The 22,053-nt window shown below is 60.5% G+C and overlaps 1 protein-coding gene across 2 annotated transcripts in view; it reads right to left on the bottom strand.

Moving 5' to 3' along the window:
• The window catches only part of WNT7B (Wnt family member 7B), a 42,153-nt gene extending 26,803 nt beyond the window's left edge, over positions 1–15,350 (bottom strand). Inside the window, exon 1 of one of the 2 annotated variants that reach the window (XM_002743851.7) lies at positions 14,860–15,350. In XM_002743851.7, coding sequence (XP_002743897.1) covers positions 14,860–14,930 — 71 coding nt within the window. In that variant the 5' untranslated portion in view covers positions 14,931–15,350. Of the gene's footprint in view, positions 1–10,424; positions 10,812–14,859 lie in introns of those variants that run through there. The other variant, XM_035273306.3, reaches the window with a different exon arrangement.
• Positions 15,351–22,053: the final 6,703 nt, after the last annotated feature.

Raw genomic sequence — 22,053 nt, 5'->3', positions numbered from 1 at the left:
CAGGTCTGCACTCAGCAGCTGGTGTCACACGCTGGTGGCACTCAGGCTGCCCGTCCTTCCTCAGGGCCCAGCCCCATGGAGGCAGATGGGATGGGGCTTGGGCCAGGGGCTTTGCCCAGCCACCCCAAGGTTGCTCTGAGTCCCAGCTTTCTCATCTGAGAGCCAGGGCCAATCAGCCCTCTGGGAAGTGTCCGTCCTCCCTGTGGGGGAGGGACAGGCCCAAAGCACTCCCTTTCCCGAGCAGGCCATTTCCCTCCCTGTCCCACCCCTTCCCCACTCTGGCTCCCGCAAGTGGTCCTTGCCAGCCTGACCTTACAGATGAGGAAACTGAGGCTGAGAGAGAACAGCCAGAGGAGAACAGTGTGGGTAGGGGCTAGCGTAGAGCGTCCCCAGAGGAGGCACAGGCACAGGTAGTGGCAGGGAGGTGGGGAAGGAAGGGACTGGGGAGGGCAAAGGGCTGACACCCCCAGGGCCCAACTTTCTGCCCCTCCCTTCCCCTCCTGGCCTCAGTTTCCCATCTGGGTAGTGAGGCACTGAGGTGACAACCTGCATACCTGCAGCTGTGTCCTAAAGAGGTCCGCTCGTTCGCTCGGGTTGGGGTCCTATGTTTGAGTTGTGTCCTAAAGAGGTCCGCTCGTTCGCTCGGGTTGGGGTCCTATGTTTGAGTTCTGCTCAGCCTCTGACTCTCACTGGCCTCCCTGAGCCTCAGTTTGCGGGTCTGTCCAATGTGGAGAACTGCCCTGCTGCTGAGCAGGGCATCCTGCGGGCTGCCCTCCACCACGGTCCCGCCTGCCACTCTTTCCATGCCACTGCTCCGCTCAGCTCTCAGCCCGCAGTGTTCCCAGGGAAGGGAGCAGAGTGTCTGCTTGCTCCCTCGCTCCTCTGGCGGGCGGCTGCCCTTCCACCCTCCCTACATAGCTGGCATTCCTGGTCTGGCAGTTTGGGACCCCACCCTGGAGAAGAACCAGACTGCCTGGGAAGAAGCTGAGGAAGAGCTGGGGGCCCCAGGTAGGGCTGAGGTCACTGCAGGTGGATGAACCACAGCCAGGGGGTCCATTGCACCCCTGGACAGCACAAGGAGCGAACAGCTAATGAGGTCACAGGCAGACACTCCCAGTTACCATATCTGCTAAATCTGTGAAATAAGAGCCTCACCCACCGACTATGACCCCCAAACCACAGGACACTGACCTCTGACTTTAGAACCTTCCAGATCTCTACCAGCACACAGGGCTCGTCATGATGCACCCAGGTGCTGGCCACACACACTGGACTAGATCCTCCCCCTCCAGCAGCTATGCAAGATTCCAGACCCAGCCTAGTGCCTCCTCCTCCAAGAAGCCCACCAGAGTCTCTCTCAGTTTTCCCCTCTCCACTCCCTGCAGGGTCACATCTGTGCTAGGCTCCTGAGGAAGCCGTTGGGGCTGAGATTCAGCTGTGCCCTTCCCTAGGTCTAACCCCTGCCCCTTCTCTTTGCTTCCCACATTACAGATGGAGACAGCAACACCCAGAGATGCCACAGTACCCGAGACCCCGGCAAGGATGGCACTCTCAGTCCTTGCCCTGATGCCACAGATCTGTTGGATGAATCGGTGCCTTGCAGGCCTGCGTGACCAGGATGCCAACCTGAAACCTCAGGTGGACAGACAGGTGGAACAGGTGGGAGGGAGCTGGCACACCCCATTGGCCCATGGCCAGGAAGAGTCTGGACACTTCGTGGTGTGTCACCACCTCGGCCTTCCTGTCTGCTCTGGACTTGGCTGAGTGGCAGGTCTGGGGGCCGAGCCATCACCTCTCTGAAGACTGCAAGGCAGGGCTGAGCTCCTGGCCCTGGGACTCAGCCTCAGGCCACAGTCCTGAAGGGTCCTCCTTCCAGGAACAGACGGGAGCCAGGCCCAGAAGTTCTCAGACAGAGCATGAGCCGGAGCCAGGCCAGCCCCACAAGGCAGTCTCTGCCATCAGCGTTCTCCAAAGCTGGAGACCCAGACTGGGCCAGAAGCCCCCTGTGCTCCTGTGAAATGAGAGCCTCACCCACTCACTGCCACCCCAAAAGCACAGGACACTGACCTGTACTTCAGAACCTTCAGAGCCCCTGTGCATAATTCCACACGCCCTCACCTTCCAAGCAGCTTCTCTGGAATGCTCCCTCCAGGAATTCCTCAGCTGCCACAGCCCACTAGCCAACTGCTCAGCTTGGATGCCTGCGGCCCAGGGTCCCCACTTTCCCGGGAGCAGCTTCCCCCAACTCTTACCAGCCTGGCTGAGTGAGTGCTTCTGGAGCCAACCCCCCAGAACTCCAGGGGCCTTGACTGAAGCGGCCTGAGGTCCCGAGTGCTGTCCCCGCCTTCCCCATGGCGAGCCCCCAGTCGGAGCTCATCAGCAAGGAGCAGCATCCCATGCCAGGCCACACAGCAACGTGGCAGTGATTTGGTATCAGAGACAAGAGCAGGACCTGACCCGGTGGGTTTTCCCCACCTCTGGGCTCGGCCTCTCCCACCCTCCCTGCTGCAGGAATCCTCGTCGTCCGAGGAAGTAAGGCTGGGCTCTGGGCCCACGGTCCAAACTGACTGCAAAGCCTGGCCTCTCCCAGCCTCTGAAGGTCAGGGGCCAGTCCCAGCCTCCCGTCCAAGGCAGCTCCGTGGCAGGCGCTGGACCACAGGAGGACTCCCCCACCAGAGGGAGGCATCGCACACCCTGCCCGGCTCCTAAAGAGCGGGGAAGGAAACAAGCATACAGTGGAGCACCAAGTGACCCCCGCACCTCCAGGAGCGACAGCCTCGGGGGGGAGCCCCAGGCCACACACTGGTGAGGCAGGTTCTGAGACAGAATGGGGGGGCCGTGTGCAGTCTGCAGCCCTTGGCCCAGCGCCCTTCCCCGGGTGCCAGCCCACAGCAGCCCAGCCTGGCCATTCCCGGCTGTGCGCTCTGGACTACTGCAGACATGGAGGAAATGGAGCCTGGGACTCCTGACTCCCTCTCCAGTGCTCTCTCCACAGCTCCAGCCTGCCTGGCATCCAGCCACACCTCCAGCAACACTCCCTGCACACCCTGAGGCTCAAGAAGGCGTGCTTGACATGCGACTCCACCCCCAGTGATAAGGCTAAGTGGGCACTGCAGCCCACAGGCGTGTGGGCCCCGGAGGCTAGCCCTCCCCAGGCTGAGGGGGGCATGGGGCACACAGGAAGAGCCTCAGGAGATGGATTCGGCAGAGCGTGGGGCTGCCTTCATGGGGGTGGGGTGGTCAGCCACACCTGGAAATTCCCAACACTGCCCGCTAGTGCCAGCAGTCAAGTCACCCTGGGAAGACCTGAGTCAGGGGAGCCGGGAAGTCATCCAGTCCCCGGCCACCCACTCTTCCTTCCCACCTGTTCCACTGAGGGCCAAGCACACTTGGGGCCACCACAGCCCCTGCCACCCCTGGGCAAAGGGCCCTGAGCTGGGAGCTCACTGGGCCCCAGACCCATAGTTGGCTATCACCCTCTGACAGATTTGCTGGGCACTGGCTGAGTGAGTGCCTGGTACTGCCCTGAGTGCTGAGGAGGGGGCAGGCAACCCTGTACCCCCAGACCTGGCCAAGCACACTCCATTGGCATCCCTGCCACCAGATAGTTCTGCAGCCTCAGCCATCCCCTCTCAGCCCCAGAGTAACCGGGCCCTGCGTCTTCGGCCGGCGGGCAGGACCAGCCTCCTCCCTGCTTCCCCATCCTCCACCTCATTGCCCAGAGGGGTTTTTCTAAAGCTCTGCCAAAGCCACTCTTCCCTGCCCTGCACTCCCCAGACCTGAGATCTCTGCCGTTGGTGCCGCCCTCACCTCACCTTCCCCTGCCCCAGCCCCTCTAACCTGCTGTTCCCACTCCTTATGCCCAGTTGCCATGCCCTCTTTGCACCTCCAGGCCTTTGCCCATGTATGTCCTTTCCCCAGAATCCCACCTTCCTTCCCTCCAGCATGTCCTTTAGGGCCAGGTCAGAGGCTGCCTTCTCTGAGAGGGCTTCCCTGGGCCACCCTCTTTACAGATGGTTTAGGACTCCTGCTGTGGGTCCCACGGGGCTTTGGGTAAATGACGGTGGAAGGGAGGGAGGCAGGTACTTTCCTTCCCAGCCACACCTGCACGCCTGACCAGCCTTGATCACCGGGCCATGGGGGCTGCCATCCAGCTGTGGCATAAAGGGAAAGTTCAGGGTGGTGGTGGGGCCAGCAAGAAGGGGGACCTGGGGAACATCCAGACCCACCACCCAGATGGGGAAACTGAGGCCCAGAGAAGGGAGGGATGCTCTCAAGCTTGCCACAAACCCACAGCTGAGCCAGAAACAGGACCTGGGCATCCGGGACCACACGCAGGCTGACCCAACACAGGCGACACCCTGGCTAGGCTGGTCTCAGAGCTCCTGGGTCAGGGGCCAAAACAGGACAAGGCCCAGAACAGAAGGCCTCTGCGCTTCCCATACCCACAGTAGAGCTGCACCTCTGGTCCCAAAGCCAACCTTGGAGGCAGCCCCTGCCATCTTGAGACCTTCGCTCAGGGCCCAGGGACTCTTGGTTTCGCCAAAGGCTGGAAACCCACCTCAGTAAGACAGCGGGACAAGTGGCATGGACCCGACAGTCAGGTGGCCCTGGGCTCAAATCTGGGCTCGGCAGCTTTGACCTGAGCCAGTGACTCTGCACCTGACTTATCTTCCTCACGCCACCACCTGCCATGGCAGACAGGCCTCTCCTCCCTCGCCTTCTCTGGCAGCCAGTGGGGACGCGGATTCCAAAGCAGCACACCTAGGTCCTGCCAGGGCCTTCTGAGGGAACCTGAGTCCTCCAGGAGTGGGAATGCCTTCTCCTCTGTCCCCCAGGCAGCGGTCTGCAGGGCAGGCAGTGTATTCTGGAGGACTTCCCACTAGAAGGGGCTTTGCCATCTGTCTCACCACTCAGGACTGCCCAGGCCTGAGTCTCAGCTCCGGACGCCTCTGCACCCTGGCCACGCCAATACCCACTACTCAGAGGCCAGCTGAGACACCACCCATCCTTGTGCCCGGCTCCCTCCCTCCAGGGGGCCTGGCCCATTCAAAGCTCCAACTAAGCTCAGAAGGATTGGAGCAGGGGCCACAGTGGCGGGGGGGGGGGGGGGCCGGGCGGGGTGTTCCAGAAAGCGACAGAGGCCTGCAGGTGCCATGGGAAGGGACTTCAGGGGATGCTCACTCCTCACCGCTGCACCCAGTGAGCTGCTCGCCGGGTGGGTGGCTTCCTCCCAGGCCCAGCTCTGGGCACCCACAGGCTTCACACTCTAAAGCTAGGCACTCAGGTTGCATGATGTAGTGTCTTCTGTACATAGCCTCAGACCCAACCTCGTGGCAGCCCCAGCACCTCGGCTGCCACCCGCTCCAGCCTGGGGACAGAGGAAGTGTCGATGGCCCTGTGCCAAGCCTCACCTGCCACTCCACCACTGAGACTGTGGATGGCCTCGGTGGAAAGGCCAACCACTCCACCCGCTGCTTGCACAGAGAACCTGTGAGTGCTGCTTCTCTGCCCAGGCAGGGCCCCTCCCCAGCATCCCCAGCCGTTGCTCCTCCTGCATCTGCTTGTATGCCTCTGGGGTTGGAGAGCTCACTGCCTCTCTGCCAACAGCTGAGCTGACCCAAGCCTCAGGACCCACACTCAGAGGATGTGAACACCCTGTGGGAGGGGCAGGACTGGGGGAGGGGCCCCAGGAAGGCTGAGCAGGAAGACAAGGAATGGGGGAGGGAGCGCACCTGTATCCACCCCCACCCTGCCGGCCAGCCCGAGGTGAGGCCCCCAGCCCCGCGCCAGGGAGGGAGGACAAACGGTGGTTTTGTCCTTGGCCAGCGGGCGGCCCGCGCCACACAATGACCCTTTCATCAGGCTGAAGGAACCCTGGGCCGGGGTTTCATCTGACAAGGGAGGGCGCCCGGCCTCCTGTCCCTTTGGGAGGGGAGCTGAGCCCCATCTGAGCCGGACCCAGGGTAGTGCAGGGCAGCAGCCTTAGGAGCCTGCTGTGGCCCCTCCATCTGCCTGGGAGGATGGAGAGCAGCATGAGCGTGACAACTTGGGCTTCGGCTGTGCGTGGGCCCTGGTTCTGGGGGCTCCACTCCCTGGACCTAGGCTGATGGCCTGGATACCCGCAACCGAGCCCTCTACCTCACCCCACACCACCATGCCACACCTCAGGGCCTGCCAGGGTGCCCCAAGATCAGAGCGTTAGTCCACACCCAAGCAGGGGCCCCGGGCTCCCCACAGGCACCCACCTGCCCTGTAAGGCTGACTCGAGGCTCCGGGGTGTGGGGGGGGGGAGGGGAAGGGGCAGGGCTGTGACTTGCTGGGCTGTGATTACTGTGTCCGCAGAGGAGCCCAGGAGAGCTTGTGAATGAGGAAACGGTACTGAGCCGTCAGTGCCTCAAAAATCACCTCCTTCAGCGTCACCAGCAGCTGGCTGGAGCCTGAGTCCCCGAGAGACCTGGATTCCTCTCCCTGTGGGACTGAAGCAGGTGAGGAGACTGGACCTAGGAGAGCTGAACCCCTGGGCTCTGAGCAACCTTGGGAAACAGCCTCTTCTCGGGATCTTGGTGTCCCATTGGCCACCTCAGCAAGATGCTCTGAGGCTCCCTGGAGGGGAACGTTTCACAGTATTGTTCCTTCTTCCAGTGGTCTCTTTCACGTGCCTGTTTAGTCTGGCCAACTCCTATCCATCCTTCAAAACCCTGTCTGAGAGTTATTTCCTCTGGGAAGCCCTCTGAGACACCCTAGAGAGTCCATCACTCCTTCCTGAATGAACGCAGCTGCTGGCCCCCCCTTAGTGCTGCCTGTGGCCAGCCTCCCTGTTCCTGATAGCTGAGAATCGCCGGTCTCCTGAGCGTTGACTGCACCAGGCATCAAGTGAGAGCTTCCCACGGCCACCTGGTGAGGTTCGTGCCCCCATGATCCGCACTGAAGAGGAAAGTGCTGAGCCTGGGGACACAGCCAGGCAGTGAGAGGACTGCGGAGTCGGGATGAGGACCCAGGTCTTAGTCACTATCATGCCCCTTGGCCTCACAAAGACTCAAGGAAAACCGTGGTAGAAAACGGCACATTGTCCTGCAGGCCTCCCAGCAGCACCCCGGGACCTCCCGGCCTCCCGCCGCACACAGGTGGTCCTGGATGCACATTATCCCCTTTAGCCAATGGTGGATGAGTCTCAGCCACATGATGATGACTTTTGGAAAGTTTCCTGTGATTAGAGAGGCTCCATTTGTCCCCCTCCAGTGGAGGTCCCCAGTTGAGATCTCATCAGATTTCCCAGCTCTAACCCCACGTGCACACCCTCTATGGAATGTTCTACACTTTCAAGTTCCAACTACACGTGGCCTGGTCTGAGCCTCGGGATCATCATCCCAAGTGACCCTTGAGGAGACTGAGGCCCAGAGAGGCCCATGGACCAGCTCAGGGCACACAGCAAAGCCCCTTCCAGACCTGGATGAACGAAGAACCTCCAGGCTGGGAGCTGCCCTTCCCCAAGGGCAACCTGAACATGCCTGAGCCCTGGGCACGTTCTGTCCCCACACAGGCCACAGTGCCACGGGAGCAGGCCTGGTTCAGCTCCTCCCTCCCAAGGGTCATGGCCACAGTGCTTCTGGGACTGCGGCTGGCATCACCGACAAAGCCACAGCGGTGGAGCCGGGAAGAGGCATGGCCTGGCAGGGCAGTGGTAAGCGCCCCCCCTGAACCCCGCCACAGCCAGGTGGTCGGTGAGTAACCTCCCTGTCACCCATGACTCACTTGGCTCCCCGGAGCGGGCGGTCACCATGAGAGGCTCCTACCGGAAGACCTGGGGGGGTCGTCAGAGCCAACCCCCACATCTGGGAGAGGAAGGCTAAGACCGGAAGAGACCTGCCTGGGACAGCTCAGCCTGGTCCTGGTCAAGGCCTCAGCCAGGCCCCCATTCCAGCTGACCCAGCACCGCAAACCTTCCTCTTGGCCTGTGGTCCCCCACCTGCCCTCCCTTGGGCGCTGACTAACCACCCCCTCCCCAGCCCTGGGAGCTCCTGCACTGACAGCAGCTCTGCACAGAGAAGGCGAGTCCCGGCCAGGGCCGCCTAGCGCGGCTGCAAGTCAGCATGTAGTGGGTCGCAGGGCGCTTCCAGGCCAACACACCCGTCCAACCCGATCAGCCGCAGGGGCCCAGGCATGCGTCTGGGATTCGGTGTGCACGGACCACAGCCCAGGACAGGGAGCTATGGGAGCAGCTCAGATGAAAGGGGCAGGATCAGCTGTCTGCCACTGTCTGGGATCCCAGCAGCGGGATCTGGAAAGTTCCTGAAAGTTCTCTGGAACAGAATGAAGCCCCCACCCAGCGCCCCTTCCTAGCCCAAAAATCCTCATATCCCAAAGGCCAATCCTGCTCCCACCTATGGTCAGCCTTGCACCCTCCCAAACAGGACAGGGGAAACCCAAGACCTGCCCCCCTCCCTCCAGGGAATGTCTTGATTCGTCTTTGCTTGGGCAAGGCTGGCGTCAGCGTTTTCCTCCCCGGGGGGCAGGAGCTGCTGAGGGTAAGGCAGGGATGCAGTCTGCCTTCCTGTCCCCCACGACCCGGGCCGGACCCCAGCAATGGCCCAGGGTGTCTGGAAAAGCTGCTTCCTCCGGAGAATTTCTGCCAACACAGCTGGCGGTGTAGCCACTGCAGGCCCAGATGAGGGGCCAGCCGCGAGCCCCAAGGTAAACCTGGGGTCTTCAGAGGCACACTGGGCACCGCCTTGCCCCAGAGGCCCCTCACTGCTGACTTGGCATCGACTCCCACAAGGCTCCTGGGGCCCCTGCACACCTCCCTCTCTCCGACCCTTACCCGAACCCGCGCTCCCCTCCACCCCAGGACTCCTGGTTTTCCACCCCGGACACCTCTCCCTGAACACCGAACCTCAGCCAGCCGGCTCCAAAAAAGATTTCCCAAGCATCGGAGCTGCCAATTCTCTAGCAAGGCTTAAGGCTGAATTGCCAGGATTCTGGGAATGGGGAGGCTTTCTGGCCTCCAACCGCCAGAGGCTGAAATTCCAAGGCCCCCTGGTTGATCCAGTTCCTTGGAAGGACACCAGAAACAGGACCCTCTGGCCTGGCACTTTGTTAGCCTGGGTACCCACTGATCAGGCGGTCCCCACCCGCATGGGCCCTGCTACCCCGCCCCCCTCAGGCGATGCCTCCGCAGCCGGGGCTGCCCGCCGGGCCTGGAGCGCTCTCTGTGCCCGGACCTTGTAATTATGTCCCACAGCCCGGGAAACCGCGGGCCTCGCAGCATCTGGCTGCGGTTGCGAACTTTTGTTTCAAGATGCGCGACTATTTATAGAAGGAAAACTGGTAGGATAGTAATTTCCTAGGAGCTAGAGAAGAAATTGGCTGTGTCTTTATTAAATGGGGGTGGGGGCGCGGCGATTTATTAGGACTGCGAGCGCACGGTGGGGAGGGGTGGTGCTGGGAGCGGGAAGACGGCGGCTGCCCCCTCTGGCCGCATCAGGAGACCCCGGACGTGGCCCGCGTGTAAAGGAGGTGGCGGCGGGGGGGGGGGGAAGAGAAGGAGAAGGAGAGCAGGCTCTGAGGTTTAATCAGTAGCATCCAGCTTAAATTCCCCCAAACGGCGGTTCCATAAATCAAACTTCTTTTTAAGTCAGAGGCCAGAGCATATGCGTCCCATTAGGAATTGGGCGAAGCCACCCTGTGCGCCCCCTGGGCTCACTGAGCCGGCCTCGGCCCTGCCCGGAGCTTCTCAGAGCCCAGTGGGCTCTGCCCTGTCAGACGTACTCGCGCGCCCACGCTCCCCACTCTTCCTCGGTGCAGACACCTGGGCGAATGCGGCCGCCCTTGCACAAGGTGCGTCCTCCTCACTCCCAGGTGAGGATTCAGCAGGGGCAGGGATCAGGCCACCCAGCCTGCCGAGAAGCCGCAGCGACTTAGGGGTACAGTCTGGGCGCTGTCCGGTGGAGTGCATTGTGCACGTGCGTGCCAGTGTTTGACGAGGGAGCGGGTGTGTCGTGTGGCTCTCCCAGGTGTGCCATGTTCTTGCGTGCCGCGTGGGTTGATATCGGGAGGGGTCCCCCGGGGGTCCGGGACTCCACTAGGATGCGCAGGGAATCTCGGCGCCACCCGCGTGCCCCCGGGCCCTAGCGTTGAGCGTGCAAAGCCTGCTCTACTCCAGCAGGCAAGCCGCTCTCGGACCATCCATTCTCGGACCCCAAAGCCAGGACTTCTCACTGCCGTAGCTGCCCACCAAGTGCTCCACCTGGGCAGCTTAGGCTGGCGAGGCGACCTAAAGTCCCCCGGCTCCCGCGCGCGACGGCGACACGGTGCCCCGCCCAAGGGCCTTGCTGCCGCGTTCCCTGCCCGCCCTGTTCTAGCACTGAAGGCCGGGGGCGGGGGGAGCCCACCCGCCCACCCCACCCTTCGCCCGCGGCACTCACAGGTAGCTGCCGCTGGACAGGAGGAGAAAGATCTGCGGGCAATAGACGGAGACCAGCGCGCTGCTCGGCGACAGTAGGAGCATGGTGGGCCGACGCGCCTGGCCGGACTAGGCAGGCTCCGAGGGCAGGGCGCCTGGGCCAGCTGAGGCCGGGGCCCCCGCGGAGCTCCCCGATGCAGAGCGGCAGCGCAAGGCGCTAGGAGCCGGGTCTTGCGGGCCCGGGCGCAGTTGTCGCCCGTGGCCCGCCGCCAGGGCCGCGCATGGCGCTACGTCTGGGGCAGCGGCGGGAGCTGGGGCTGGAGTGCGGGGCGGGGACCCTGCCGGGGACAGCGGGCGCGTCTTGGCGGTGGTCTGGACCTCCGTCCGTCTGTCGGTGCGAACCAACTCTGTCGCTCGCTCTGGCTCAAGTCTTCAAGTCTCCGGAGGCGCGCAGCTGCCATTGGATGGGCCGCCCCTACATCCGCCTCCTCCCCCCCCCCCCGCGGGTTTTTTTAAAGGGAGGCTGACCAGAGCGTGCGGTGGGAGCCGCCTCCGGGGCTTGCCCAAGTTGCCTTGGCCGGGATACGCATACCCCCACTTTAGGGAGCCACACACCTCTGGCCTCGCTCGGGAAGGAGCACCTGGGGAGGGCTCCGCGGGGGAGCTGCGCGTGGCTGTGCTCCCCTTGGGGGCCATGCTCCGCAACGTTTGCGCGTGTGTGCATGCACGTGCCTGTGTGTGCCTGCGGGAGCGTGGTCGGTCTGTGAGGGCAGGTGTGTGCACAGACGCACTGAGTGTGCTGAGCCTCTGTCCCCGTGCGCCCTGGGTCTAGTGAGGCTGCTGTGGGTCGCACTTGTACACTGCCATGGCTAACCAGGCCCAGCCCTGTGCTGGTGCAGACCCTGTACGACACTGCCTGGGCACCTCTTTGGAGAGACCGCCAGTGGGAAGGCATCGCCGTCAGGTGCTGCTCTCACACACAGAGGCTTCCCCATCCCACTGATTCTGCTCTCCTTTGAGGGCTTGGTGGGGATGGGTTTGGGGAGTAGACCTGCAAGAACGTTCTCCCTATTCCAGTTATTTTTATTTTTTAGCCCAGAAACATAGGTCTAGTGTCCCACCTCCTGTTGTTAGCCAGTCCTGGCTCCACAGGACCATCCCTCCACATCTGAACCACGCGCAAAGCAGGAAGACGGCAAGGAAAGGGAGGGCTGGACGTCTGGCCCGTTGCCCTGAGGAAGAGGATTTTTCTAACTCCAGACCTGGTGTGGAGGCTCGTCACCCAGGAGGAAGCAGCCCCCTCCATCCCTCAACCCCCGTCCTCCCACCCCCGTCTCCCCCCCCCCACCACCACCTCCATCCCTCCCAGTCCAGGGCTCTTGAGCCCTTCTGCTTTTGGCCCCAAAGGCAGGGACAGGCTTGTGGCAGGGCTGGTCCTGGAGCTTCAGTGACTCCAGTTCCAGTGAGCAGAGGGTGTCCAAACTCCAGACAGGCTCCTCCAAGTTCTGCTTTGGCCTTTGCCGGGGTTGGAGCTGAAGGCTGCTCAGTCCAGAAAGGGCCCTGAGTGAGGAACTGTGACTCCCTGAAGCCATCAGGTTTTCAAATTGCTCAAGGCCCATCTGTTCCTGGGCCCCGACCCCTAAGGGGATTGTGCATTCTGATTCCTGATGGTGCTGGAGTCCTCCACGGCAAATGTGAGTTGTACCAGGTTTAGAGGCACATGTGCCCAGGTGGCTCCCTGCATACACTAAACACATGCAGCGTGAAGGGGAGTGACCACGGAATCTCCCACCAATGCATACGACCTCTGATCTGTGGTCACACCTTTATGACTCTTAAAATCCCAGATCCTGGGATGTAGAGGCCCCGGAATGCACTATCTGGAGGAGTCACCGGGGTGCCAGTGACATCATAGTCACTAACAATAAGAAAGTCTCTCCTGGTATCTTCAGGTGCTCATTGGCACACATCCCCACCACCCCGGGGCAAAGGCCCCAGCACTGACATGGGTAGCATGCAGTGAAGGGAACGTTGTGACCTATTTTTTGGATGAGAAAAGGGAGGCTGAAAGGTTAAAAATCTCACTCAAGGCCACAGCCTAGGCGTGACAGGAGGACAGAGCAGACGGCCCATGATCCCAGACTCCCAAACCTCCTCCTTAATGCAGTAGGCTTCCGGGTCATTTAACCTCTTCAGACACACCTGGGCCCAGCTTCCCCCTTCTACCGCTGTGTGTAGCCAAGATGGTTTCCGAAGAAAGCAGGGTCCTTCTCTCCAGTCCTGGCTGAAGCGGGTGAACCTCGAGGGAGGGGTTGGCTCTCCTTCCCTCAGCAGACCCGGGGGAGATCTCAGGCTTTCCTGGTCATCATTCCACAGGGTGTTGACAGACCGAATTTTGGAAATCCAGGAGCTGGGGAGTGTGTGTTTAAATTGGCACACCAGGCAAGAAGTCTCCCCTCTGGGGGTCCTGGATAGGGCCTGAGGGCAGAGCCAGGGCCACACAGAAGGAAACTCAGCCACTGCCTCGCTCTTAACCCCTCCCAGCGGGAGGCTGACACAGGGGCCTGGGGCTCAGACTGGGCTAACAGGGAGACCTGGTGGGGTCTTGCTCATGCACACCTCTCTCAGACACTGGCCACCATCCTGTTCAGGCTGGCCAGAGCTGCAATCCCATCTACAGAAGGGACCAGGAGGCTTGGGAAGGGCATGCAGCCTCAGGAGCTGGGCTGGGGGTGGACAAGTCAGCTCCTTCTACTACCTGGAGGTTCCCAGAGCTCTTCCCACCCACTCACTGGGGGAGGAGGAGGCGCTGCTTTCTGATGACTGCTGCAGAAGAATGGACGCTAGGAAGAGAGGCCCACAGTGGGGGACCACAGCCAACTGAAGCCCAGCTCTGTCACTGAATCTTGAAGACAGTGACTTAGCTCTTATGCCGAATTTCCTCATCCTTGAAACCGGTAGCGTAAAAGCGCCTAACTCTAGGGGTGCTGGGGTGGGGGAAGGCCTCAGTTCTGAGAATCAGGCTGCAGGGACAGAGCCTTATTAAGGGTTGCCCTCACTTTGGGGGGCCCAGCAGGACTCACCGCAGGACTGCTGGAGAGGCGGGAAAACAGCAGCTTGCCCACTCCACCCCCAGCCCAGCAGGCTCGACTTCCCACACCCCTAACCTCCATAAATAAACACCTGGGGACACAGCCTACCCACAGACCTAGGATAAGCAGGGACACCGGCAGACACGCCCGCCCAGACCTGCAGGGCTGAGGCTAGGTCGGGGGCTTCCAGTCCTGCCTCTGAAGCCACCGGTTTTAGTCTCTGCAGGCCCTGGGCCTTAGTTTCTCCACCTGTAAAATGGAGGAGTAGAGAAGGGATGGAGGGTGATGGAGAGACGATCCCCAGCGCCTGCTTCCTCCCCTCCTCTCCGCCAGAGAAGCTGCGTCTCCCGCCAGTGGTACCGGGGCCAGCCCCTCCCACGGCTCTGTTCACCGCCTTCCCCGTCGCCTGCAGCAGGCGGCGCACAGTAGGCGCGCAGAGCGCGGCCGGGCGCGGGTCCCCGCAGGTTCGAGGAACAGCAGGGCCGGCCGCGGGCCGTGGGCGCCCCCGGCGAGGTGCACCGCACCCCCCCTTCCTCACGCCGCTTCTCCACCCCCACTTCGAGCGAGACTGAGACAGATTCTGTCTAAAGGAGATCTCGGCTCAACAGGTAAGGACTCGGCTGGGTTCAGGAATGTGGAAATACGACTCGGAGCAGCTACCGCAGAGAGCAGCTAGCGCGGCTCGCCGGGCGCCCGCCCGCCGGGCCGCGCCAGGGGGAGCGCGGCGAGAGGGGGCCGGGCTCAGGGCCCAGGGCCCCGGGGCGGGCGGGGCGCGGGCCCCGGACCGAGCCCGAGGCGGCCAGGCCGGCCCCGCGGCCCATCCCGAGCCAGCCGGACGAGTTGTCAAGGTAATTTCAACACGTCTGGGTGATGGATAGAGACGAAGAGCCGCGGCGGGTGCCCCGGCCTGCGCGCTCGCGGCCGGGTGCGCGCCCCCGCCCTCCCCTGGTCCCCCCAGACGCTGGACGCCCCCCGACCCCGCCCCGGCGCACCCTCCAGGCGGCGAGCGCTCGGCCCGGGCTCGGCGCCCAGCGCAGCCCGGGGGAGGGAAGGCGCGTCCCACCCCCGGGGCCTGGAGCCCAAACAGGTGAAAGTACGCGCCGGGCACGCTCGCCGCTACCCGAGCCCGGCCGGGCCGCCCGCGCGCCCCGCTCTCTCTCCTCCCACCCTGGGCTTGGCGCCCCTCAGGAACTCAGAGGGTTCGGCTGTGTCTCTGCTGGCTTGGGACGAGGATCTGACACACGGGCCAGCCCTGGAGCCCCGAGAGCTGCCGTGGCCCCCTCCGGTCCCCACGTCCCGCCCTGGAGGCAGCTCCTTCGTGCTGTCTTGGCCCCTGGCTGCCGTCCCCGCCCACGGGATACTCACCCGAGCTTCACGTAGAGGACGCCAAAGCAGAGAAACACGTAGAAAATCCACTTGCGGAAGTTTCTGTGCATGATCCAGGGAGGGGGGCTGCGCCATAGACAGCGGCGGCCGGAGGGGACGCGCGGGCCCGGTACGGCCGGGCAGGGGCCAGGGGGCTGCGGGCAGATCGCGCTCAACCGGCGCTGCGGCTCGGGCGGCCGGCGACGCGCGGGCACTTGGCGCGCGCTGCCACCATGGTGAGCCCGGGATGCCGCCGCCGCCGCCGCCGCCGAAGCCGCCGCGTGCGCCCGGGGAAGTGACCCAGGCTGGGTGCCGCAACCTCGAAGCCGGATTGAGCGACCGTGGGCCCCTGCAAGCGCGGGCCAGGGGCCAGGGCGCGGCTGGCGGGCGGGTGCAGACTCCACTGGGCGCAGCCGCCTGAGGCCGTGCGCGCCTCGCCGAGCGCCGCGGCGGCCAATGTGTCCGCACTTGTCGGCCTCCCCAGGTGACTCGCGGCCCCGGCGAGCGAGCCGCGAGCGAGCGAGCGAGCGAGCGCGCCCCAGGTAGGAGGATCCGCCTCCCGCCCGCCCTCCTCGCTCGCCCCGCGCTCTCTCCCTCTCTCTCTGGCTCTCCCCTCCCTTTTCTCCTCCCTCCCCCGTGACACACAAACGCATCTACCCCTCGGGCCCCCCCTCCCGAGGCCAGCTCCCTTCCGATTGCCCTCTGGGGACTGATGGGGTGGGGGAAGAGGGCTTGGGTGACGGGGGCTGGGGGTGCGGGGAGGGTGCGGCTCAGCAGAGACACCTGCGCTCCTCTGCGCACGCGGGGGTAGGGGTGGGGGTACAGGTGGTGGTGGGAAAAGACTGGTACGGGTCGCAGTGGCCACTTGGCTTCCAGTTTCTCGTGGGGGAGGGAGAGACTACCCACTCCCATCGCCTCTCCGAGTGCGCTTCCCCGCCCCGCAAAAATTATCCGCATGAGGTACTCTGGGGCCTTATTCTTAGTCCAGGCGTCGCTGCCACTCCAGTAAAACTCGATGGGAGATTCCAGCACTGCTGCCACCTGCGCTAGCCCAGCTTTGGTACCTAAAAGATGACAGACAGACTAGCCTGGCCACATGCAAGGAGATGGCTTGTGTGGCCTCCTGCAGAACCCGGTGGCCAAGCACAGTGATGGAGGCCTGTGGAAGGAGATCGAGGGGCTTCCCGGCCACTGGGGCAGGCTCCGTGCCCCGCACCCTGGTTTTTGTGGCCACTGCAGCGCCCAGCCGTGTTCAGGTTCCCTGAGGAGAGCTCGAAGTCAGATTGACTCGGCGCCTCGCACGCCCAGAGCCCATCTAGCCTGATTCAGCCTCGGGCGAGTGAGCACCAGGATCCCGCAGACCCTGCTGCGCCAAGCCTTGCCTGTCCCAGGGGCATGGCCCGGTATCCAGGGTCAGATTGGTCAGATCCCTGTCCAGGCAAGGCTCCCCACCTGCTCTGTGCTTTCTCAGCCCTGGATGGCTCCGGTGCTGCAGGAGGACGGGACAGAGAAGATCTCAGTCCTCGAGGACCAGCAGGGACTGCGGCCATCAAGACAACAGTCTATGTGTGTCAGGGTTGCATGCGCCGCCCTCTCCCACCTGTCCAGGCCTGGGGAGAGACCTCGAGTTCAGAGCGTGCCTCCCCTCCACCTGAAGTCCCGCCTGAGCCCCTGCCCCTGATCCCTTCTTAATCCCTCCAAATCCCTGAACCTTCTCCACAACCCCGGTGCAGGTCATTCCTGGGCCCCTCGATCTGAGACCTCCAGGGCAGCCGGGCCCTGTGTGGAGATAGGGAGGTTCCCAGATAGAAGGGACGTTGGAGATCAGCACAGACGGGGCAACCGAGGCACAGGAAGAAGTGAAATGACAATGATAACTCCGCCCCTGGGTGGCCCCGGAGCCCCAGAGCCCCACATTTCACGGCCTGGAAGCTGGGCGCGGGGAGCAGGAGTCTGGCCGGGTTCTCGCAGCCAGTGGCAGGCGCGGGCGCAGCTCGGGCGCGGGCGGATGCTGCCACCCGGCGGCGGCACTGAGGGCGCTCGGACGCGGGCTGCAGGTGGCGGAAGGCGGCGTCGAGGCGGGCAGGGACCCCACCCGCGCCCAGAGTCCGGGACCCCTGTCCCCACTGCCGCCAGCCTCGGTCTCGGCGCCCGTTAATAGGGCGGATCGCCGGGAGCTGCCGGGCTGCGGCGGAGCTGGAACCGCGAGGATGGCACCGGAGGCCTTTCCGCTGCGGGTCTGGGCGCTCGACCCTCACCCTATCTGCTTCCCGCCCGAGGTGGGATCAGCTCTGGGGCCGGCCGAGCGGGGTTCACCTGGGAGAGGAGGGGGTGACGGTCGGCGGGCGGGACGCCCGGGTTCGTTCGCCGCCTCGGCTGCATCTCAGTGCCTCGGTTTCCCCAGGAGAGCGGGAGGCGGGGCCGCGCCTCGGAGCGCAGAGGGATCGCGGCGTGGTGCTGCCCCCTGCCGGCCGCGGGGAGAGGCGGCTCGCGGAGAAGGGCAGGGCTGAGCAGGGTCCGGGCTGCTCCCGGGCCCACGAGGGGCTCCCACCACGGGGTCGGTTTCTCCGTCCTTGTTTTAGAGAGTTCTTGAATGGCTCCAGGGTTGGGGAAATGTGGGGTGGGAGGCGCTCACAGCCCACGCGTACACGTCACACACACCACACCACACAAACCAACACACACCACGCACACTACACATACACAATACACACAAACACAACACAATACATGCCCAACACTCACCACACACCAACACACATCACACACAAACAGCACAAACACACAAAACAACACAAACACTACACAACACACAACACAAAAAACATGCAACACAATACACAAACGCACACAATGTACAAACACACACACCACATACACATCACATAGTACCCACACACAGCACACACAACACACACCACAAACACACACAAAACACGACTCACAATACACATAACACATCACACACCACACTTAACACATAAACCACACCACACACAACACAAACACACAAAATACACATACACCACACACAACACACACACCTTACAGACATACCACACATACAAAACACAAACACACACATGACACCACACACACACGCCACATTCATACACTATGCACACACACCACACCAGCAGGAGTTGCCCAGGGCAACGGGGCAGCTATTCCTGACCTTCCACACAGCCAGGCTCCCAGGGCTAGTCCCAGGCCTCTGGTCACAGGCAGGCCCCCCCCTTCCCCCACATGGGATCATGGCTCTGATGATCTTGAACGTGAGGGTGGCCAGGATCTGGGCACAAGGGTCCCACACCTGTTGTGGGTAGTGGGTGATTGAGCTGGGGGAGGTGGAGCCTGTGCTTCTGCTGGGAATGGAAGCCTCTCTGGTTCCCAGTCAGCATGGAGACATGGACACCCTGGGGCCCCAGATGGTCAGCTTTGGGCCCCATGGAGCTCAGCTACTTCTTACTTGTATGATCACAGGTAGAGCTGTCAATGTCCCCAGCATGGGGGACATTGACATAGTAATCATGAGCCCACACCCCATGGGGTTCTTCTGACAGGGGAATGTGCTAACTCCAAACTGATTCACCTGGCAGTTGCTCATGCCTGTAATCCCAGCACTTGGGGAGGCCATGGTGGATCACCGGAGGTTTGGAGTCCATCCCTACTAAAAATACAAAATTAGCCAGGGGTGGTGAAGAATGCGGTAATCTCAGGTACTCGGGAGGCTGAGGCACAAGAATCGCTTGAACCCAGAAGGCAGAGGTTGCAGTGAGTGGAGATTGTGCCATTGCACTCCAGCCTGGGTAACGAGAGTGAAACTCCATCTAAAAAAAAAGGGATTAACCTAAAAATGAGTACAGTGCCCAGTGCACCCGGGCATTCAATCAATGCAGGTTCATGTCCTGACCCCACAGGCCTATGCCGGGCAGAGCTTAGGGCATGGCCCAGCAGGACAAGCCAGGTGCCTGATCCCCCTGCCAGACCACCCCCACCTCCGCTGGACCCACGGTTCCCAGAGAGGGCTGAGAGGAGCTGACTGTGGGGTGGTCATAAGCAGGACCAGTCCCGAATTGCCGGGGGGGTTGGGGCAGGCATCCATGTGCCCTGCCCAGGGGGGTTGGGGCAGGCATCCATGTGCCCTGCTCAGGGGGGTTGGGGCAGGCATCCATGTGCCCTGCCCAGGTCTCCTTGAAGTACACGAGTGTAGGGGAGGAGCCCACCATGCCTCCCTCCGTCAGGCCCATGGTGAACCCATGGGCGCCCTGGAGCCTCTTTTCTCTTCTCTGGGCAGCAAGGACTCTGAGCTCTCTTTTTAAGCTGCTGACTCTATTGGGTGTTCCTTCTCTAAACATGGAGGGTTTCTGGAGGTGACCCGCAAGAAGCTGAGATCTGGAAGGGCTTGGCCCTTGTGGGGAGACACATGTTCTGTATGGCTGGAGTGGAGGCGGAGCCTTGATTGCCCACCCAAGGATTCTGGGCTTGACCTTGAGGACAGTGGGAGCCATGAACTGACTCTATCCAGGGGAGCAACAGAGTTGGGTTTCCAATTTAGACAGCCCATGAGCCAATGACACCACATTGGCCCTTGTCCAGGATCGACATGAATATGTGTAATACTGGATGGGTGGATGGATGGATAGATATGTGTAATACTGGGTGGATGGATGGATGGATGGATGGATGGATGGATGGATGGATATGTGTAATACTGGGTGGATGGATGGATGGATGGATATGTGTAATACTGGGTGGGTGGATGGATGGATGGATATGTGTAATACTGGGTGGGTGGATGGATGGATGGATGGATGAATGGATATGTGTAATACTGGATGGATGGATAGATGGATGGATGGATGGATGGATGGATATGTGTAATACTGGGTGGATGGATGGATGGATGGATATGTGTAATACTGGGTGGGTGGATGGATGGATGGATATGTGTAATACTGGGTGGGTGGATGGATGGATGGATGGATGGATGGATATGTGTAATACTGGATGGATGGATAGATGGATGGATGGATGGATGGATATGTGTAATACTGGGTGGATGGATGGATGGATGGATGGATATGTGTAATACTGGGTGGATGGATGGATGGATGGATATGTGTAATACTGGGTGGATGGATGGATGGATGGATATGTGTAATACTGGGTGGGTGGATGGATGGATGGATGGATGGATGGATATGTGTAATACTGGGTGGATGGATGGATGGATGGATGGATATGTGTAATACTGGGTGGATGGATGGATGGATGGATATGTGTAATACTGGGTGGGTGGATGGATGGATGGATATGTGTAATACTGGGTGGATGGATGGATGGATGGATGGGTGGATATGTGTAATACTGGGTGGATGGATGGATGGATGGATATGTGTAATACTGGGTGGATGGATGGATGGATGGATATGTGTAATACTGGGTGGATGGATGGATGGATGGATATGTGTAATACTGGGTGGGTGGATGGATGGATGGATGGATGGATGGATATGTGTAATACTGGGTGGATGGATGGATGGATGGATGGATATGTGTAATACTGGGTGGATGGATGGATGGATGGATATGTGTAATACTGGGTGGGTGGATGGATGGATGGATATGTGTAATACTGGGTGGATGGATGGATGGATGGATGGGTGGATATGTGTAATACTGGGTGGATGGATGGATGGATGGATATCTGTAATACTGGGTGGATGGATGGATGGATGGATATGTGTAATACTGGGTGGGTGGATGGATGGATGGATATGTGTAATACTGGGTGGGTGGATGGATGGATGGATATGTGTAATACTGGGTGGATGGATGGATGGATGGATATGTGTAATACTGGGTGGGTGGATGGATGGATGGATATGTGTAATACTGGGTGGGTGGATGGATGGATGGATGGATGGATGAATGGATATGTGTAATACTGGATGGATGGATAGATGGATGGATGGATGGATGGATATGTGTAATACTGGGTGGATGGATGGATGGATGGATATGTGTAATACTGGGTGGATGGATGGATGGATGGATATGTGTAATACTGGGTGGATGGATGGATAGATGGATGGATGGATATGTGTAATACTGGATGGGTGGATGGGTGGATGGATGGATGAATGGATATGTGTAATACTGGATGGATGGATAGATGGATGGATGGATGGATAGATATGTGTAATCCTGGGTGGATGGATGGATGGATGGATGGATGGATGGATAGATAGATATGTGTAATACTGGGTGGATGGATGGATGGATGGATGGATGGATGGATATGTGTAATACTGGATGGGTGGATGGATGGATGGATGGATGAATGGATATGTGTAATACTGGATGGATGGATAGATGGATGGATGGATGGATAGATATGTGTAATACTGGATGGATGAATAGATATGTGTAATCCTGCGTGGATGGATGGATGGATGGATATGTGTAATACTGGGTGGATGGATGGATGGATGGATGGATGGATGGATGGATAGATAGATAGATATGTGTAATACTGGGTGGATGGATGGATGGATAGATGGATGGATGGATATGTGTAATACTGGATGGGTGGATGGATGGATGGATATGTATAATACTGGATGGATGGATGGATGGATGAATGGATATGTGTAATACTGGGTGGATGGATGGATGGATGGATGGATGGATGGATGGATGGATATGTGTAATACTGGATGGGTGGATTGATGGATGGATGGATGAATGGATATGTGTAATACTGGATGGATGGATAGATGGATGGATGGATGGATAGATATGTGTAATCCTGGGTGGATGGATGGATGGATGGATATGTGTAATACTGGGTGGATGGATGGATATGTGTAATACTGGATGAATGGATAGATGGATGGATGGATGGATATGTGTAATACTGGATGGATGGATAGATGGATGGATGGATGGATAGATATGTGTAATCCTGGGTGGATGGATGGATGAATGGATATGTGTAATACTGGATGGATGGATAGATGGATGAATGGATATGTGTAATACTGGATGGATGGATGGATAGATGGATGGATATGTGTAATACTGGGTGGGTGGGTGAATGGATGGATGAATGGATATGTGTAATACTGCGTGGATGGATGGATGGATAGATGGATGGATATGTGTAATACTGGGTGGGTGGGTGAATGG

The sequence above is a fragment of the Callithrix jacchus genome, chromosome 1 (assembly GCF_049354715.1).
Source record: "Callithrix jacchus isolate 240 chromosome 1, calJac240_pri, whole genome shotgun sequence".
In the NCBI taxonomy this organism is placed as follows: Eukaryota; Metazoa; Chordata; class Mammalia; order Primates; family Cebidae; genus Callithrix; species Callithrix jacchus.
This window is presented reverse-complemented; position numbering and strand designations above follow the sequence as displayed.